Below are 18,688 nucleotides of genomic sequence, written 5' to 3'. Positions count from 1 at the left end.
AGCTTTGTTATTCCTCAAGATTGCCTTGACTACTTGGGGTCTTTTGTGATTCTGTACAAATTTTAGGATTTTTTTTTTCTGTGAAAAATGCCATTGGAATTTTTATAGGAATTGCGCTGAATTTGTAAATCACATTGGGTAATACAGACATTTTCATGACATTAATTATTCCACTCTATAAGCACATAATATCTTATTAAGCACATAAGCACATAATATCACTTATTTGTGACTTCTTCAGTTTCATTCATCAATTTTGTGTAGTTTTCAGCATATAGATCTTTTACCTTCTTGGTTAAATTTATTCCTAAATATGTTAGTCTTTGTGATGCTTTTGTGAATGGGATTTTTCATAATTACTCTTTTTGTTAGTCTATAAAAATGCAGCCAATTTTTATATATTAATTTTATATTCTGCAACATTACTGAATTAATTTATTTTAATGGTTTTTTGATGGACTCTTTTCTGTATTTAATATGTCATCTGTAAATAGAGAAAATTTTATTCCTTCCTTTCTTATTTAGGTGTCTTTTATTTCTATTTTTTATCTAATGATTGATCTAGGACCTTCTACTATGTTGAATAAAGTGGAGAGAATTGGCATCCTTGACTTGTTTCTGATCTTACAGGAAAAGCTTTTAGCTTTTCACCATGCAGTGTAATGTTACTTGTGGTCTTATCATATGTGGCCTTTATAATGTTGAGGTACATTCCTCTGTACCCAGTTCATTGAGAATTTTGTCACAAAAGGATGTTAAATATTTTCAAATGTTTTTTCTACATCTATTGAGATGATTTATGATTTTTATCCTTCATTTTGTTAATATGGTGTATCACATTGATTAATTTGTGGATGTTGAATCATTCTTTTTTTTTTTTTTAAAGTATTTTGAGAGCGAGAGAGCATGCAAACAAGTGGGGGAGGGGCAGGGAAAGAAGGAGAGAGAGAATCCCAAGGAGGTTCCACACTGATTGTGCCAAGCCAGATGTGGGGCTTAAACTCACAAACCATGAGAGCAGGAGCTGAGCAGAAACCAAAAGTTGGATGCTTAACCAGTTGACCCATCCAGGCACCCCACGTTGAATCATTCTTTTTTTAAAAAAAGATTTTTTTTAATGTTTATTTAATTTTTGAGACAGAGAGAGACAGAGCATGAACGGGGGAGGGTCAGAGAGAGAGGGAGACACGGAATCCGAAACAGGCTCCAGGCTCCGAGCTGTCAGCACAGGGCCCGACAAGGGGCTTGAACTCATGGACTGCGAGATCATGACCTGAGCCGAAGTCGGACGCTCAACCGACTGAGCCACCCAGGCGCCCCAAATCATTCTTGAATCCATGGAATAAATCTCACTTGATCATGGTATATAATCTTTATAATGTACTGTTGAATTTGTTGTCCTAATATTTTGATGAGAGTTTTTGAATCCATGTTCATCAGGATATTGGCCTGTTTTTCTTTTCTTGTAGTGTCCTTGTCTGGTTTTATTATCAAGGTAATGCTGGCCTTGTAAAATGAATGTGGAGGTGTTTCCTCCTCTCCTGTTTTTTGGGAAGTTTGAGAAGGATTTGTATTATGTCTGACCCTTGAACAATGTGGGGGATGGGGCACTGACACACCATGGGGGGTGGGGCTATGCATAAAACTGGGGGAGGAAAGAAGTGGGGATCCGATGAGATTGGCTCTCCAAGAATAGCATTTCTAGGACTTCCAAAATGAATTACTGCATGTCCTCTTTGCTCTGTGATGTAAGCTTTGGAAGGAACCTAACCTAACCTAGAAGATTAGGGAATGAACTTTCCTCCTTTCATTTCAGAAGGATCACTAATCTCATGATGCTTATTTTTCAGATCCTCATTACTGAGGAGTGGCCCTTTTTAAATGTAGGGAAATCCTGGGGGATCCTGAGATCTTTTCTCTGTAAGATAATGTATCTTTTGATTCATCTGTTGACTGGAAGCCTTACTGATAATGCAAACAGTTGATTAACATGTATTTTGTAATATGTGTTATGTACTGTATTCCTACAGTAAAGTAGCTAGAGAAAAGAAAATGGTATTAAGAAAACAATAAGGAAAAGTGGCTGCACCAGTTTGCATTCCCACCAACAGTGCATGAGGGTTCCCCTTTCTCCACATCCTCACCAACACTTGTTGTTTTAGCCATTCTGACTGGTGTGAGGTGATATTTCAGTGTGGTTTTATTTATGTTTCCTTGGATGATGGGTGGTGTTGAGCATCTCTTCATGTGTCTGTTGGCCTCATGTGTCATTATGTCTTCTTTGGAAAAATGTCTATTCATGTCTTCAGCCCATTTTTTAATTGGATTATTCATTTTTTTTGAGTGTTGAGTTTTATAAGATCTTTATATATTTTGTTTGGATACGAGCCCTTTATCAGATTTGTTATTTGCAAATATCTTCTCCCATTCTGTAGGTTACTTTTTAGTTTTGTTCATTGTTGCCTTTGCTGTGCAGAAACTTTTTATTTTGATTAAGTCTCAATAGTTTGTTTTTGCTTTTGTTTCCCTTGCCTCAGGAAATATATCTAGCAAGAAGTTGTTATGGCCGATGTCAAAGAGGTGTTCTTCTCTAGGATTTTGATGGTTTCCTGTCTCCCATTTAGGTCTTTTTAAATTTTTTTTTTTTCTTCCACGTTTTTATTTATTTTTGGGACAGAGAGAGACAGAGCATGAACGGGGGAGGGGCAGAGAGAGAGGGAGACACAGAATCGGAAACAGGCTCCAGGCTCCGAGCCATCAGCCCAGAGCCTGACGCGGGGCTCGAACTCACAGACCGCGAGATCGTGACCTGGCTGAAGTCGGACGCTTAACCGACTGCGCCACCCAGGCGCCCCCATTTAGGTCTTTAATCCATTTCAAATTTATTTTTGTGTATGATGTAAGAAAGTGGTCCAGTTTGATTCTTTTGCATGTTGCTGTTCTGTTTTCCCAACACCGTTTGTTGAGGAGACTGTCTTTTTTCATTTGGATATTCTTTCCTGCCTTGTCCAAGATTAATGGACCATATGGTTGTGGGTTCATTTCTGGGTTTTCTATTCTGTTCCATTGATCTATGTATCTGTTTTTGTGCCAGTACCATACTGTCATGATCACTACAGCTTTGTAATATAACTTGAACTTCAGAATAATGATGCCTTTGGTTTTGCATTTCTTTTTCAAGGTTGCCTTAGCTATTTTAGGGTCTTTTGTGGTTCCAAACAAATTTTAGAATTGATGGGAAAAAAAGAATTGTTTATTCTAGCTCTGTGAAAAATGCGGTTCGTATTTTTGGTAAGGGATTACATTAAATGTATAAATTGCTTTGGGTAATATAGACATTTTAACAATATTTGTTCTCCCAATCCATGAACATGGAATGTTTTTCTATTTCTTTGTGTTATCTTCAATTTTTTTCATCAATAGATTTCTATACGTTGGTTTTGTATCCTGCAACATTACTGAATTCGTGTATCTGTTCTCGTTGATTTTGTATCCTGCAACATTACTGAAACTGTAGCAGTTTTTTGGTGGAGTCTTTCAGGTTTTCTATATAGATTATCATATCATCTTGAAATAGTGAAAATTTGACTTCTTCCTTGCCAATTTGGATGCCTTTTATTGTTTGTTTTTTTTTTGTTTGTTTGTTTTTTTGTCTAATTGCTGTGGCTAGGACTTCCCATAAACTGTTAAATGACAGTGGTGAGGGGTGCCTGGGTGGCTCAGTCGGTTAAGCGTCCGACTTCGGCTCAGGTCACGATCTCATTGTCTGTGAGTTCGAGCCCCGCGTCGGGCTCTGTGCTGACAGCTCAGAGCCTGGAGCCTGTTTCGGATTCTGTGTCTCCCTCTCTCTCTGACCCTCCCCCGTTCATGCTCTGTCTCTCCCTGTCTCAAAAATAAATAAAACGTTAAAAAAAAATTTTATAAATAAATAAATAAATAAATAAATAAATAAATAAATAACAGTGGTGAGGGTGAATGTCCTGTCTTGTTCCTGACTGTAGAGGAAAATATCTCGGTTTTTCCCCATTGAGGATGATATTAACTGTGGGTTTTTCATATATGGCTTTTATCATGTTGAGGTATGTTCCCTCTAACCCTACTTTGTTGAGGGTTTTTATCATGAATGGATGTTGTATTTTGTCAAATGATTTTTTGTGCATCCATTGAAAGGATCATATGATTCTTTTCTTTTTTTAATGTGGTGTATCACATTGATTGATTTGTGAATACTAAACCACCCTTGCAGCCCAGGAATAAATCCCTTGAAGGTGGCGAATGATTCTTGTAATGTATTGTTGGATTGGGTTTCCTAGTGTTTGAATTGAGAATTTTTGCATCCATGTTCATCAGGAATATTGGCCTGCAGTTCTCTTTTACAAGTGGAGTCCGTATCTGTCTGGTCTTGGAATTAGGGTAATGCTGGCATCATAGAATGAATTTGGAAGTTCTCCTTCCTCTTCTATTTTTTGGAATGGTTTGAGAAGAACAGGTATTAACTCTTCTTCAAATGTTTGATAAAATATGCCTGTGAAGCCATCTGGTCCCGGACTTTTGTTTGCTGGGTGGTTTTTGATTGCTGGTTCAGTTTCTTTCCTGGTTATTGGTCTGTTCAGGTTTTCTTCCTGTTTCAGTTTTGGTTATTTATATGTTTCTAGGAATTTATCCATTTCTTCCAGGTTGTCCAATTTGTTGGCATATAGTTTTGTATAATATTCTCTTATAATTGTATTTCTGTGGTGTTGGTTGTTATTTCTCCTCTCTCATTTGTGATTTTATTTATCTGGGTTCTTTCTCTTTTCTTTTTAATAAATCTAGGAAGGGGGTTATCATTTTTATTCATTTTTTTAAATAACCAAATCAGCTCCTGGTTTCATTGATATGTTTTTTTTTTATTAAAAAAAATTTTTTTAACGTTTATTTATTTTTGACAGAGAGAGAGAAAGAGAGAGAGAGAGAGAGAGAGAGACAGAGTATGAGCGGGGAGGGGCAGAGAGGGAGACACAGAATCCGAAGCAGGCTGCAGGCTCTGAGTTGTCAGCACAGAGCCCAACGCGGGGCTCGAACTCACAGACCGCGAGATCATGACCTGAGCCGCAGTCGGACGCTCAACTGACTGAGCCACCCAGGAGCCCCTCATTGATCTGTTCTATTGTTTTCCTTTCTATATAATTTATTTCTGCTCTGATCTTTATTATTTCCTTCCTTCCGCTGACTTTAGGTTTTGTTTGTTGTTCTTTTTCTAGCTCCTTTTGGTGCAATGTTAGGTTGTTTATTTTGAGATATTTTTTGCTTCTTGCTTAAGGTAGGCCGGTATTGCTATATACTGCCCTCTTAGAACCACTTTTTCTGCATCCTAAAGATTTTGGACCATTGTGTTTTCATTTCTTTTGTTTCCATGTACTTTTTTAAAAAACTTTTTTTTTAATGTTTATTTATTCTTGAGAGAGAGACAGAGTGTGAGCAGGGGAAGGGCAGAGAGAGAGGGAGACACAGAATCCGAAGCACGCTCCAGGTTCTGAGCTGTCAGCACAGAGCCTGATGCGGGGCTCGAACTCACAGACTGTGAGATCATGACCTGAGCTGAAGTCGGACGCTTAACTGGCTGAGCCACCCAGGTGCCTCTGTTTCCATGTACTTTTTAATTTCCTCTTTGATTTCCTGGTTGACCCATTCATTTTTTAGTAACAAGTTATTTAACCTGCATGTATTTGTGGTCTTTCCAGATTTTTTTTTCTTGTGGTTAACTTCATAGCATTGTGGTCAGGAAAGATGCATAGTATGAATTGTATCTTGAATTTGCTGAGGTTTGTTTTGTGGTCTAATATATGATCTATTCTAGAGAATGTTCCACGTGCACTTGAAAAGAATGTGTATTCTGCTGTTTTAGGGTGGAATGCTCTGAATATATCTGTTAAATCGATCTGGTCCAGTGGGTCATTCAGTGCCATTGTTTCCTTGTTGATTTTTGTTTAGATGATCTGTCCATTGATGTAAGTAGGGTGTTAAAGTCCCCTACCATTCTTATACTGTTATTGATTAGTTCCTTTATGTTTGTTATTAACTGCTTGATGTATTTGGATGCCCCTATGTTGAGTGAATACATATTTACAATTGTTATATCTTCTCACTGGATTGTCCCCTTTAATATTATATGGAGTCCTTCTTTGGCTCTTGTTACAGTCTCTGTTTTAAAGTCTATTTTGTTCAAAGTAAGTATTGCTACGCCAGCTTTCTTTTGACATCCATTTGCATGACGGATGTTTCTCCGTCCTCTTACCTTTAATCTGCAGGTGTGTTTAGGTCTAAGATGGGTCTCTTGTGGGCAGAATATAGATGGGTCTCGTTTTTTTTTATCCATTTTGTCACCCTTCTTTTGATTGGAATTTTTAGTCCAATTATATTCAAAGTAATTATTGATAGTATATGTATTTATTTCCATTTTATTACATGTTTTGTGGTTGTTTCTGAAGATTTTGTCTGATCCTTTCTTGTCTCTCTTTCATGTTTTGCTGATTTTCTTTAGTCATATATTTGGATTTCTTTCTCTTTATTCTTTGCATATTTATTAGTGGTTTTTGATATATGATTACCATTAAATTTGTATATAATCTCTTCTGCATATAGCAGTCTATATGAAGTTGATGGTCATTTAAGTTTGAACCCATTCTTTTCTCCTCTCCTCCCCATGTTTTAGATATATGTTATTATACTCTATGTTCTTTTTTTGGTGAGTTTCTTTACTGATTTTTTATAGAAATATTCATTTATACTGCTTTTGTGTTTCCTACCTTCATACTGTCACTTTTGGTCTCTCCTTTCCCCTCAAAGTGTCCCTTATAATATTTCTTGAAGAGCTGGTTTAGTGGTTATGACTCCTTTAGTTGTTTGTCTGGGAAAATCTTAATCTCTCTTTATATTCTGAATGATAGTCTTGCTGGATAAAGTATTCTTGGCTACAGATTTTTCCCATTCAGCACTTTGAATATATCATGCCATTCCCTTCTGGCTTACCAAATTTCTGCTGAAAAACCTTCTGCTAGCCTTATTGGTTTTCCCTTGTAAGTTAATGACTTCTTTTGTCTTGCTCCTCTAAAAATGTTTTCTTCATCACTGTATTTTGCAAGTTTAATTGCAATATGTCTTGGTGTGTGTTTGTTCTTATCAATTTTGTTGGGGGTTCTCTGTGCCTCCTGGATCTGGTGTACTGTTTCCTTAACCAGATTAGAAAAGTTTGCCGCTATTATTTCTTCAAATAAAATTTCTGCTCCTTTTCTCTCTCTTCCTCTGGGATTCCTACAACATGAATGTTACTGTGTAATGGAGTTACTGAGTTCCCTAAGTCTATTCACATTCTACATAAGCCTTTTCTCTTTTTGTTCAGCTTCATTCCATTCCATTACTCTATCTCTAGGTCACTAATTCATTCCTCCACTTCTTCCATCCAGCTGTTCATTCCATCAAGTATGTTTCTCATTTTGTTTAATCGTGCCCTTTATCTCTTCTGTGTTATTCCTTCTCTGTGTTAAGGATCTCACTCATGCCTTCCATTCTTTTCTCAAGTCCGTGAGTATCCTATGATCATTGCTTTAAATTCTCTATCAGGCATGTTACTTATATCTGTTTCACTTAGATCTCTGGCTGTGGCCTTGTCCTGTTATTTCATTTGGGGTAAATTTCTCTGTCTCCTTATTTTGTCTGCCTCTGTGTGTCTCTTTCTCTGTGTTAAGAAAGTTAGCGGTGTCTTCTGCTATCGAAGGTTGTGATTTTATGAAGAAGAGGTCCTAGAGCACCTTGCAGTGCAGTATCCCTTGTCCACCCAGACCTGGCACATCAGGAGAGTATCTTTTGGGTGTTGATTATGCCCTGCTGTTGTGTCTGAGTCACTTTTCCTTTCACTGCAGTCATCTGCATGGACTCTCTGCCTGTTATGGGCTATGCTTGTTCTCTGTGGTGTTAGTGGGACCCAGGCAGGTTATCTCCAAGGAGGCAGGCCTGCTGGGGAACTGTGAGCAGGTCAGAGATGTTGGAAAAAATTACGCGGGGCCACTAATGCTATGCTGGACCCCCTGAAGGGCTGTGGCAGAAGGGTCGTGAGGCTGGCGGTATACTGTCATTCTTATGCACAGCCAGGCAAATGTCACGATCCACACCACAAAGAGAAGATGACTGCAGTAAAAGACACTCAGAACACTCTTCCCTCCCTCTTCCAACACAATAAGAACTGTTCTAAGAAGACTTTTTAACCCCTGAAAACCCACATCTCCAGCCAGCACTTCTGCATGAAAGCAGGAGCAAGGTGTCACAGAGAGAGCAAGGTGTCGTGAGAGCACCAGCCCACTTCGTGGTGCAGGTGGCAGGTGCTCCTTCTCCACCAAGGGGCCCTTTTTCACCTGCTGTTGGCTTCCCAGTGTGGCATCAGAAGTCTGTGTCTGAGGCTTCATTTTCTAGGAGGCACATGTTTGGAGTTTCCCAGGACATCAGCGGGAGGAGGTGTATGAAGTGGCAATAGGATAAGCCCTGCGTCCACAAAGGGCCGTGTCTTGAGGCGTCTGTCTGAGGAACAGCTGACATGTGAAGGCTCAGCAAGAAAACCAAAGAACCTGACTTTAGAAAGAACCCAATAAGGGAAACCTTGAAGACACAAGTGAGACGAAGGGTCAGAATACAGAATATTCTCAAATCGGGCTGCTAAGGCAGCTTCAGCACTTACCCACCAGCCATGTACTTGTGGGCCAGTCACCCACCTGTACATCGTGGGTAACATAGCGCCCATCCCCCAAGCTTATTGTAAGGATTGAACAAGATAATGCACATTAAGCTCAGCAGCCTAATCCTAACAACGGTGTGAGGCCTGTAGCATAAAAAGCAAATGCTAGTGGATTTTAAGTAATTATTAAGAGAATGAAGGAAAGCATTTCTAATCTGTAGGTTTTCTGTTCCCTCCACCATGGCTTCCAAATCAGGCCTCCGAACAATCGCCCATGTTAGCTGTATGGATATGATCTTGAAAACAGTCTGATCTTGACCTTGAGGATTTTTTCAGGAAACTTGGTGCTTAGCTCTCAGCTGTTAACAAGGGAGGGCCACACCATAAGTCCTGACCAGGGCATCACTGGTGACTACTGCCCTGCCTTGCTTTCGTCACAGTCTCTGGCCTTTACCTGCTCAGTGGTCTACCTTGAGCCAGTCCCCTGAATCTGTTTCGGGGGCCCTGACTTGTCTTCTTCCTGCTCGTCCTTAAGTTCTAGCTGTCTGTTGGCTAAGTCCTGACACCTGGTTTCTTTGACAGCACTTCAGAAGGAACCTAAATTTATTAGGGTCTCCTCGGATCCTTCCTTTCTCCAAGGGCATCCAGGACATCCCTGTGCTCAGGTACTCACTTGCACCGGTTCAGGCCCCAGGGGAACCTGGGTTGCTGGAGTAGTGAGCAGGAAGTGGGAGTGTGGGTGCTTTAGGGTCGGGCGATCAGCTCCAACGTGCCTCAACCACCGAGAGGGGAAAGTTAGGAGACACAAGTACCCTTGTATCTTGGAGGAGACAAGAGGTGCATCCTTGGGTCATGCAGACATGGCCCAGCTAATGCACACACTGGCTGCAACACAGAAATGCCGTTCACTTCATCGAGTGACCTTTCTTCTTCTCCTAGCTCTTATCATCATTATCTTCAGGTCTAAGGGTTACCTGAACCCAAGAAGCCAGAAGCTAGAAAGCGTCCAGGTTGATGCAAGCATGGCTGTTAGAGACCACAATGGTCTGAAAAGTGTAAAATTACCAAGGATGGTGTATCAACAGCCACAGGTGCTAACACCCTCTAGGAAGGACGTCCTTGTCATGACCCCTCGGCTGGCTCCCATCCTCTGGGAGGGGACTTTCAAAACTGACATCCTGAATGAGCAGTTCCGGCTCCAGAATGCCACCATTGGATTCATCACGTTTCCTGCTAAAAAACCCAAAACCCACCTGAAGATGTTGCTGGAACTGCAGAGATGTACTTCATGGCGGGACATAGGGTGAACGACTACGTCTTCACTGACCGGCCAGACCACGTTCCTCATATTAACATCCAAAAAGGAAGGCAGACAATCATCCTCAAGGTCCAGAGCCATGCCCGCTGGGAGGACATCTCCACACTCCACACATTAATTTTCCCCAGCACGCTTCCACGAGGAAGCGGATTACCTTGTGTGTGTGGATGCGGACATGAAGTTCAGCGACCACACGGGCGTGGAGATCCTCTCCTCCTTGTTCCGCACCCTGCATCCTGGCTACCGTGGGCTCAGTCGGACCCACTTCCCCTATGAACGTTGGCCTCAGTCACAAGCCCATGTTCCTGAAGATGAGGGGGACTTTCATTACACAGGGGCCTTTTTGGGGGGTCAGTGCCAGAGGTGTACAGGCTCAGCAAGGCCCTCCACGAGGCACAAATGGCCGACCAAGCCAACCACATCAAAGCTGCGAGGCATGGTGAGAGCCACCGGAACGAGTATCTGCTTTACCACAAACCCTCCAAGGTCCTCTCCCCCGAGTACCTGTGGAATCAGCAGCTAACGTATTATTTTAAACCACAAAAACTTAACTTGTCCAAAATCATAAAGTGGAGAAGATTTAAGGTCTTAGAGATAAATTACCAACTGAAAGACTGATGAGCAGAACTTCTAGGAAGGGCTCGGAGAAAGGTAATGCTCAGCTAGCCTGAGTCTTCCTTCCTTCTGGCATGGTATTCTTCATTAAACCAGTTTTAGCACAAAGGGTATGACTCTGCTTTTCCTACCTGATGGAGGCCTAGAACCACCTCTCCTAACGTAGGCCTAATACCATCCCCTCTCCACCCCTCCTGCAACCACCGAATGCACACACATTTAGGCTGGCCTGATTTTTGGATTCAGGCACAAATTCCCAGGGTTTCCACCACCTCTAGCTTCTCACTGTGTGATACCACCACCCCTCAGGATGGAGGAGGTGGGTGGTCTGAGTCTGTCCTGACAAAGGATCAGAAATGAGATCTTTTCCAGAACAAGGTAGGAAGCCTTCAGACACACAGATCACCACAATAAGGTTGGTCAACATCATCCCTCACCATACATAGTTACAAAAAATTTTTTTTTCATTTTTTTCTTGGGTGAAGATTTTTAAGATCTACTCTTTAGCAACTTTCAAATATGCAATACAACACAAATTATAGGCATATGCTGTACATTATATCCCCATGAATAATTTCTAACTGGATGTTTATAGTTTTTGACCCCTTTAACCGGTTTTGCACACCCTCCAATTCCCCCTATGGCAGTCACCAATGTGTTCTCTGTCTCTGTGAGTTTGATTTGTTGTTGGTGTTTGTTTTGTTTTTTAGATTCCTGATGTACGTGATATCATACAGTATTTACCTTTCTGACTTAATTTAATTTAGCATCATGCCCTCAAGGTCCATCCATGTTGTTGCAAATGGCAAGATTTCATTCCTTTTAATGGCTGAGGAATAGTCGTGTGTGTGTGTGTGTGTGTGTGTGTGTGTGTGTGTATAGATATACCAAATCTTTATCCATTCATCTATGGATGGACACTTAAGTTGTTTCCAAATCTTGGCTATTGTAAATGATACTGCAGTGAAGCAGGGTAGAGCTGTCTTTTGGAGTTAGTGTTTTCATTTTCTTCAGTAAATACCTAGAAGTGGAATTGCCAAATCATATGATAGTTCTGTTTTCAATATTTTGAGAAATCTCCATATGGTTTTCCTTACTGGCTATACCTGATGGAGGTAAATACCCACCAACAATGCCCAAGCGTTCCCTTTTCTGCAGGGCCTGGTCAACATTTGTTATTTCTTGTCCTTTTCATAACAGCCATCTGACAGATGTGAGGTGATATCTCATTGTGTTTTGATTTGCATTTCCCTGATACTGAGTAATGTTGAGCAGCTTTTCATGTGTCTGTTGGCCATCTGTATGTCTTCTTTGGAAAAATGTCTATTCAGATCCTCTGCCTATTTTTTATTCGGATTGTTTGTTTGTTTGTTTTGCTATTGAGTTGTAAGAGTTCCTTATATATTTTGGATATTAACCCTTTTCAAATATATGATGCGCGAATATTTTCTCTGAGCAGTAGGTAAAAGTCTTCGGCTTTAAGCCAAATTATCACCTCATTTCAGAAGCTGAAAACAACCTGTGAAGTTGAAGAGTCCTTTAGGGTACAGATGGGAGGGCACCACGAAGCCACACCAAGGTCCCCTTTCCTCACGTTTGGTTTCTTCATTCCACAGCGCTGCTGTCTGTCCAGTGGAGCAAAGCAGGTCTCTCCTGGCTTCCCCCAACCCCTCCCTGCTTGCCTCGCCCCACACTCAAGGTAGCAATTTAGTAACTTTTGGGGACTTGCCAGTTCCCTATTTTCTGAAAACATATGTACTTTTAGATGATAATTGTCACGGAAACCTCTCTTATTTAGAAGGGATTTCACTGTCCTTCATCCAGAGCCTGGAATCCTGCATTTCCCTGACCTGCTTTTTCCTTTTCACACGCAAAACACAGAGGGAAGTCACCACTAGCAATCTTTATTTCTCTTCTGTGGTTGTTCAGTTTTCCTAATGTTAGTGGCTCTTTCTTGCTTTTATTTTTTATTTTTTTAATATTATTATTATTTTTTTTATTTTTATTTTTTATCTTTATCTTTCTTGCTTTTAAACTCTAATTCTAAATTGTATGTTTTTCTGTGCCACTGCTGAGTAACCAGTTTTCCATAAGAACATTCAGGAATGTATTTTGTCCCTGTTGTAGGTCACGATCACTTATGAACTCCGGACAGCAAAAACAGGATCAAAACAAGTTTATTACGGCCAGGCCAGACAGGGAAATACAACAGGTCCTGAAAATCTGGCCTCGAACAAGCTTTGGGAATGTCTTATAAAGCCTGTATCGACTAATTGGGTTGCAAAGGGTGGCAGTTTGAAAGGGCGGGCACCAATCACACAATGTTGTAGGTTTTTAAAATATAAGGCGGGCACCAATCACACAGTCCTGAAGAATTTTAAAATATAACTTGATGACTGTAGCTAGTTGAATGCTGAATCATGTGGTTTACAATATTAGTCTTCTATCTAGTTCGAACAGGATGCCGTGCCTGAAAATGGGGAAGGGTGATTACGCCGAGCAGGTTTACAGAAGCTCAAACAAGCAGTTAAGAGGAAGTTTTATTTCTCAGTAACTCAGCAAATGTGGTTTTAAGCAGAACTAATATTTAGGGAACAGGAACAGCACTTCTATGAAAGCCCAAAACAAACACTGGTTCAGCATCTCATACTCGGGGGTCCTTCTAAACTTACAGAGGTCATAGTTAGACACCTAAAATTTGGTGGGGCAGTGAGTTCGTGACTTTTTACATGTTGGTCGTGCCTAGGCCAGATCTTGGAAGAAGGGGTGGGGGAGCGTTTTGCAACCTAAGTTATCTATTTAGCAAGCAGGCGAAGTTACAGAAGGGAAATAGGGGAGATAGGGCTGTTAGTAATTTCCGATAACCCTAATAGGGAACCACATAAGCTTTTATCTCAATTTTTCATGAGAGGTGAGTTTAAGCCGAACTTATATACAACAAGCTTTCTGATATCTCATAAGTTGACCTATTACAGTCCCTAATGCAAACTTGCAGTGTCCCTGTGGGGCTAGTGGAGCTTCAGACCCTGTGTCAGCAGAAGGAAATCCTGCTCTCAGGCCTTCCTGTCCCCTTCCTCCCTCTGTCCTGCAGCCACATCTTCAGAGTGGAGGGGGTCCCAGAGCTGGCCTCTCAGACCTTTCAAGCCCTGTCTACCCCCAGAGGCCTCATGCCCACCTCTGACCTCGCAACTCAGCTGCAAAGGAACAGCCAAAGGGTTGTGGCTCTATCCCTTCTCATTTCTCACGTTGGGCTTTAGCTAAGACATTGGTTGCTTTTGTAAAGTGTGACCATCTCCTGTTGAAAGCCATCTATTGTTTAAAATGTAGACTCTACCAGAGCGCCTGGGTGGCTCAGTCGGTTAAGCATCCGACTTAGGCTTAGATCATGATCTCACGATCCGTGTGATTGAGCCCCGCGTGGGGCTCTGTGCTGACAGCTTGGAGCCTGGAGCCTGCTTCAGATTCTGTGTCTCCCTCTCTGACCCGCCCCCGTTCATGCTCTGTCTCTCTGTCTCAAAAACAAATAAACAAAAAAAATTTTTTTTTAATGTGGACTCTACCTGGAATAATCTGCCTTCACCATGTTTTAAGTTTGAAGAAAGCAGGTCTAATGTTCTGTGTACCTTGGCCATTGTTCCGTTGTGCCAAAGGCAAACTAACTCTGAGGAACAGGAGAGAAGGGGGTCTGTCAGGGGGCTGTGGTTGCTCCTCTGAGGGGATTGGGAAGCCCTGCCCAGGGCCCAGGGGACGCTCACGAAGCACCTCTTCCTCCTCCTGTTTCCAGCTTCCAGGCCACATTTACTGATGTGGAAAACAAAGGCAGAAGAAAAACAATTGAACAGGCTTACAACTTAGAGCCCATTGATAAGGCCTTGAGACGACAGACAGTGACCTTCCAGGAACTCAGCTGCCTGGATGTTAGTAGTTTGCTAAGGGCAAAAAGCAATCTTAGCTTAACATTAGTCCAACCTCCTGGATCCTGTAAGTCTCCTTTAACATAATAAAAATTCCCTTGGAAACTTCCTTTATCTCTACCCACCCTCCCCCAGATGTATGTTAGCAATCATCCTCCAAGCATATGGTCCACTGACATACATCTGAAGTATCTCATGACTGAGGTGTTTCTAGAAAGTAATAAATGACCTTTTCCTAACACCAGTGAGCACCTGGAGGACCTGGAAACTTTCCTTTCAAATTCGTTACACTTCTGCTATCCCTAACCCCCTCCCAACTTGAAAGTATATAATGGGCCACTTCACACAACCCAGTGCAGCTCTTTCTGCCCAACGGTCCTGTCCCTGTGCTTTCCTAAAACCTCCCTTTTTGCACCGAAAACCCTGCAAGAATTCTTTGTTGACCATTTGCTCCGGACCTGAACATTTCACATCATTACCACCAGCAAGGAAAGCATCTTCATGACAATGATGGCCACTTCCTAAATACAGCCCGAGAATGTAATCTAACTCAGCAAAAAAAGAAAGCCACTTAAAAGTGAAATGAGAATGGTGGAATATTGAAAATGTTTTTAAGAGCATTTAAAGACATTAAACATACATATGAAAGGTAAAATTTTAAAAAGAATGTGAATCTCTTATTGTTCTTGTAATGTGTCTAAAAAGGAATATATATATATATATATATATATATATATATATATATATATGAGATGGGGGAGCATAAGACAGGATGAGGGCAACATACAAGCTAGCACACCTCTCCCCCACAGGTGGGATCTGTGTGATATCCCTTAGTCACTCCTGGCTGCCCAAGACCAAAGGAAAGGAAAGAAAACAAATGCTTAACTGATAGAGATCACGGTCCTGCAGGACTGGGGGGGGGGGGTCTTCATTAGTTTACACATATCTTAGTAAATTACAAGAAAAAGGCAATCTTATCAACGGCCAGCCAGCGGATCTCCAGAGCCCTATAGACTCAGTTTCCTGGAGCCCCAACCTCACCCTCCCCTCCAGAGTGAGGTAGGGAACAAAGGCAAGAAGGGAATGGCAGACAGTGTTGAATTTCCTTATAACCTGGGGCCCATTGACAAATACTTGAGGCTGGCAGAGGAAAACATTTCTCCAGGGACTCCCTACCTACTTGATGTTAATGCTTTGCTAGAGGAAAAACAACCTTAGCTTGGCAACAGCAGGCCTGCACTGATCTCTGAGTCTTTAGCATATGAAAGTCCTTGGAAACTTCCCTTTTGACTTTACCTCCCTCAAGTCCATGGTATATATAACCAGCCTTTCTACACAATCCCACCGCAGCCCTTCCTGCCAACACCGGCCTGGTCCTGTGCTTTAATAAAATCACCTTTTTGCACCAAACGTGTCTTCTAGAATTCTTCCTTGGCTGTCATCTCCAGACATATGATGAGGTTTTGGAGGGTCCGGAGATGACACATATACCTGACCCATGGTCTGGAATTCATCTACCCTTACCACAGAGTATTCTTAGAAATGGAGGTTTCCCTTGGAATCCAGGAGTTCACCAGAAAGATGTGGTCTCCAAGGACTTAGACGTGGATGGGATGTGCTCCAGCTCTGGTGTGGCCCCTCTCTCATCATCCTGCCACTGCCACTGCCACTTTTCATCCTCGTCCTCGCCCTTCCAGGTGTCTCTCAGGTCAGCCTCCTTTGGACGAGGGTCTGGGAGAGTGACTGGGACAGCAGAGCTTCATAGAAGTTCCTCTCCCCCGGTGGGGCAGGAGGGCTGGCCGAGGAGAGTATTTGCGCCCTTCGGGAAGGATCTTTTTTTTAATTTTTTTTTTCAACGTTTATTTATTTTTGGGACAGAGAGAGACAGAGCATGAACGGGGGAGGAGCAGAGAGAGGGAGACACAGAATCGGAAACAGGCTCCAGGCTCTGAGCCATCAGCCCAGAGCCCCACGCGGGGCTCGAACTCACGGACCGTGAGATCGTGACCTGAGCTGAAGTCGGACGCTTAACCGACTGCGCCACCCAGGCGCCCCATGGGGAAGGATCTTTATCCTTCCTGAGCGGCGAACGCACTGGAGGTGCCAGCAGACACAGTGGCTTCTCTCTGGGAGTCCCGCCTGCTCACCCAGCAGGGACCCCGAGGGGAGCCGCGGGGCCGCGGGGCCAGATACGGCCTCTGGGGGGCGACCCAACAGCGAGGGGTGCAGGCCCAGGAGGCTGCAAGCATCCGAGGTGAGGGGCGGGACAGGGGTGACCCACGATCCATGGGGACACTGGGGGGCACCGGCGGGCGGGGGAGCTGCCTGCACAAGGTGCCACGAAGAGCCGTCCGCTTGCGGGCGAATCCCTGGACTCTGTAGAAAAGTCAGCGGGGTGTCCTAGCTTGCGACCCCCTCGGCGGCCAGCGCGCCCTTCGCCCCAGGCTCGCGAGGGCCACCGGGCCGGGTGACAGAGAACGGGCGCGCAGCGGGCCACGCACGGGCTCCAGAAAAGTCGACGAGAGCAAAGGGCGAGGCCAACGGTCTGGCCCCGCGGGACTCGCTAGCCTCTGGCCGCGCGCACCGGGCTGCAGTCGGAGGGACCAGGCGTCGCCTCGCTCGGTGGGACCGGCCACGACCGCGGCGTGGGCGCCCAACCGCCGCCTCAGCGCCCTGGGTCCTCCGCCCTTTCCCTTGGGTCCCCGAGGGCGGCGCCTGTCGCACGCGAGTCCCGGCAGCCGGGACCCTCCGATGGGGGACCGGGCTCAGCGGCGGGGCCAGCCAGGTTCGGCCGGATGCGGGGGACGTGGGGGAGCTGGCCCCGGGAGGGAGAGCCCCAGGTCGCCGGGCAGGCGGCAGCGGGGCCAGCGTCCAGGTGCTGAGGGACACGGGACAGAGCGCCCCGGGCGCGTCTCTCCAAGCGCCGCCGCACAGGACAGCAGTTAGGCCGGCGCCCCGCCGCCGCGTGCGGGTAGCCCAGGGCCCGGGACAGCCACCTCCAGATGCTTCACGGGGTGGCCCGGCATCCCGGAGCCGGCGGCGGCGCGGCCGCCCGGGGAAGCTGAGCCCGCGGCACCCGCAGCTGGGCCGCCGGGATCCTGAGGTGGCACCCAGGTGCCCCGACCTGCCCGCCCGCCGCCCCCACGTCAGCCGGTCCCGGGGGGCAGGGCCTCTTCACTTAGCTCTACGCATGTGGGCACACGGTCTTCAAGGCCCAGAACTTGCCTCGGCTCGCCCAGGTGGTGGCGGCCCTGCCAGGGCTTGACCCGGGCTGCCTGGCACACCTGGAACCATCAGATCCTGGCGAGTCCTCGTCATGCGCACGTCACGAATGACTTCGTTGTGTTCTGTTTCGATGGTCCTTAGGGCGCTCGGCGCCGGGGCACACGAGTGATGGATGAGCGCCCCGGAGGGCCGACTCGGGGGCACTTGCAAGTGCGCCTTGGGCACACCGGGCCTCCGTCTCTCAGAAGATGAGGGCGGGGCCACGCGTGGTCAGAACACCTCCGTGGCAGATTGCTCCCGGAACTGAGTCGCGCAGCAAACCCCGCGGCTGTCAGTGAGGCGTCTTCTCCCAGGTGCAGGGACGGGGGTGCACATGGGGAGGGGGAGGGGCCCAGGGTCCCCTGCCCCGGAAACTCCTGCCCGGAAGGCACCGACATTTCTTAGAATCAGTCCATAGACCAGGCTTCGGAATCCTAGTCCGACTCGGCAGTTTACTAACGCTAACTTATCCAGGCGGCAAAGATGCTCTGTATCTATCTCCATCTGTTCAGGGCTTTGGAATTTTCTCTCGGCAATATTTGGTACCTAGGATAACACTGAGGCCTGTGGGCTAGATTCCACACATGGCCTGTGTTTGTAAGACCCCAGAGCTAAGAACCGTTCTGGCAACTTTAGTTGTAACACCCCTGCACGCACACACACACACACACACACACAGAGAGAGAGAGAGAGAGAGAGAGAGAGAGAGAGAGAGAGAGAGACAAATATGTGACAGAGATCTGTCATCCACAAAGCTATAATATATATGTATTATCGGGCTTTTTTCGAGAAAGTTTGAAGCCACCGCTCTATGGTTTTGGGACTCTAGGTCTTCCACGGCTTTTGCCAATTTGTTTGTAAGTACTC

The 18,688-nt window shown here is 44.6% G+C and overlaps 1 protein-coding gene across 1 annotated transcript; it reads left to right on the top strand.

Annotated features, from left to right (window-relative positions):
• The first annotated feature begins 9,567 nt into the window (after window positions 1-9,567).
• LOC124511764 (histo-blood group ABO system transferase-like) lies at window positions 9,568-17,822 on the top strand. The gene is given in 6 exon segments (XM_047079131.1): window positions 9,568-9,973; window positions 9,976-10,141; window positions 10,143-10,357; window positions 10,360-10,549; window positions 16,255-16,265; window positions 17,002-17,822. Coding segments are annotated over 6 exon segments (1,809 nt in total).
• Window positions 17,823-18,688: the final 866 nt, after the last annotated feature.

Source organism: Lynx rufus, unplaced genomic scaffold (assembly GCF_022079265.1).
Source record: "Lynx rufus isolate CCGP_SWC_20201006 ecotype Redwood Valley unplaced genomic scaffold, mLynRuf1.p SCAF_16, whole genome shotgun sequence".
Classification (NCBI taxonomy): domain Eukaryota; kingdom Metazoa; phylum Chordata; class Mammalia; order Carnivora; family Felidae; genus Lynx; species Lynx rufus.
The sequence above is the reverse complement of the archived record's forward strand: the minus strand, read 5'-3'. Positions and strand labels throughout refer to the sequence as shown.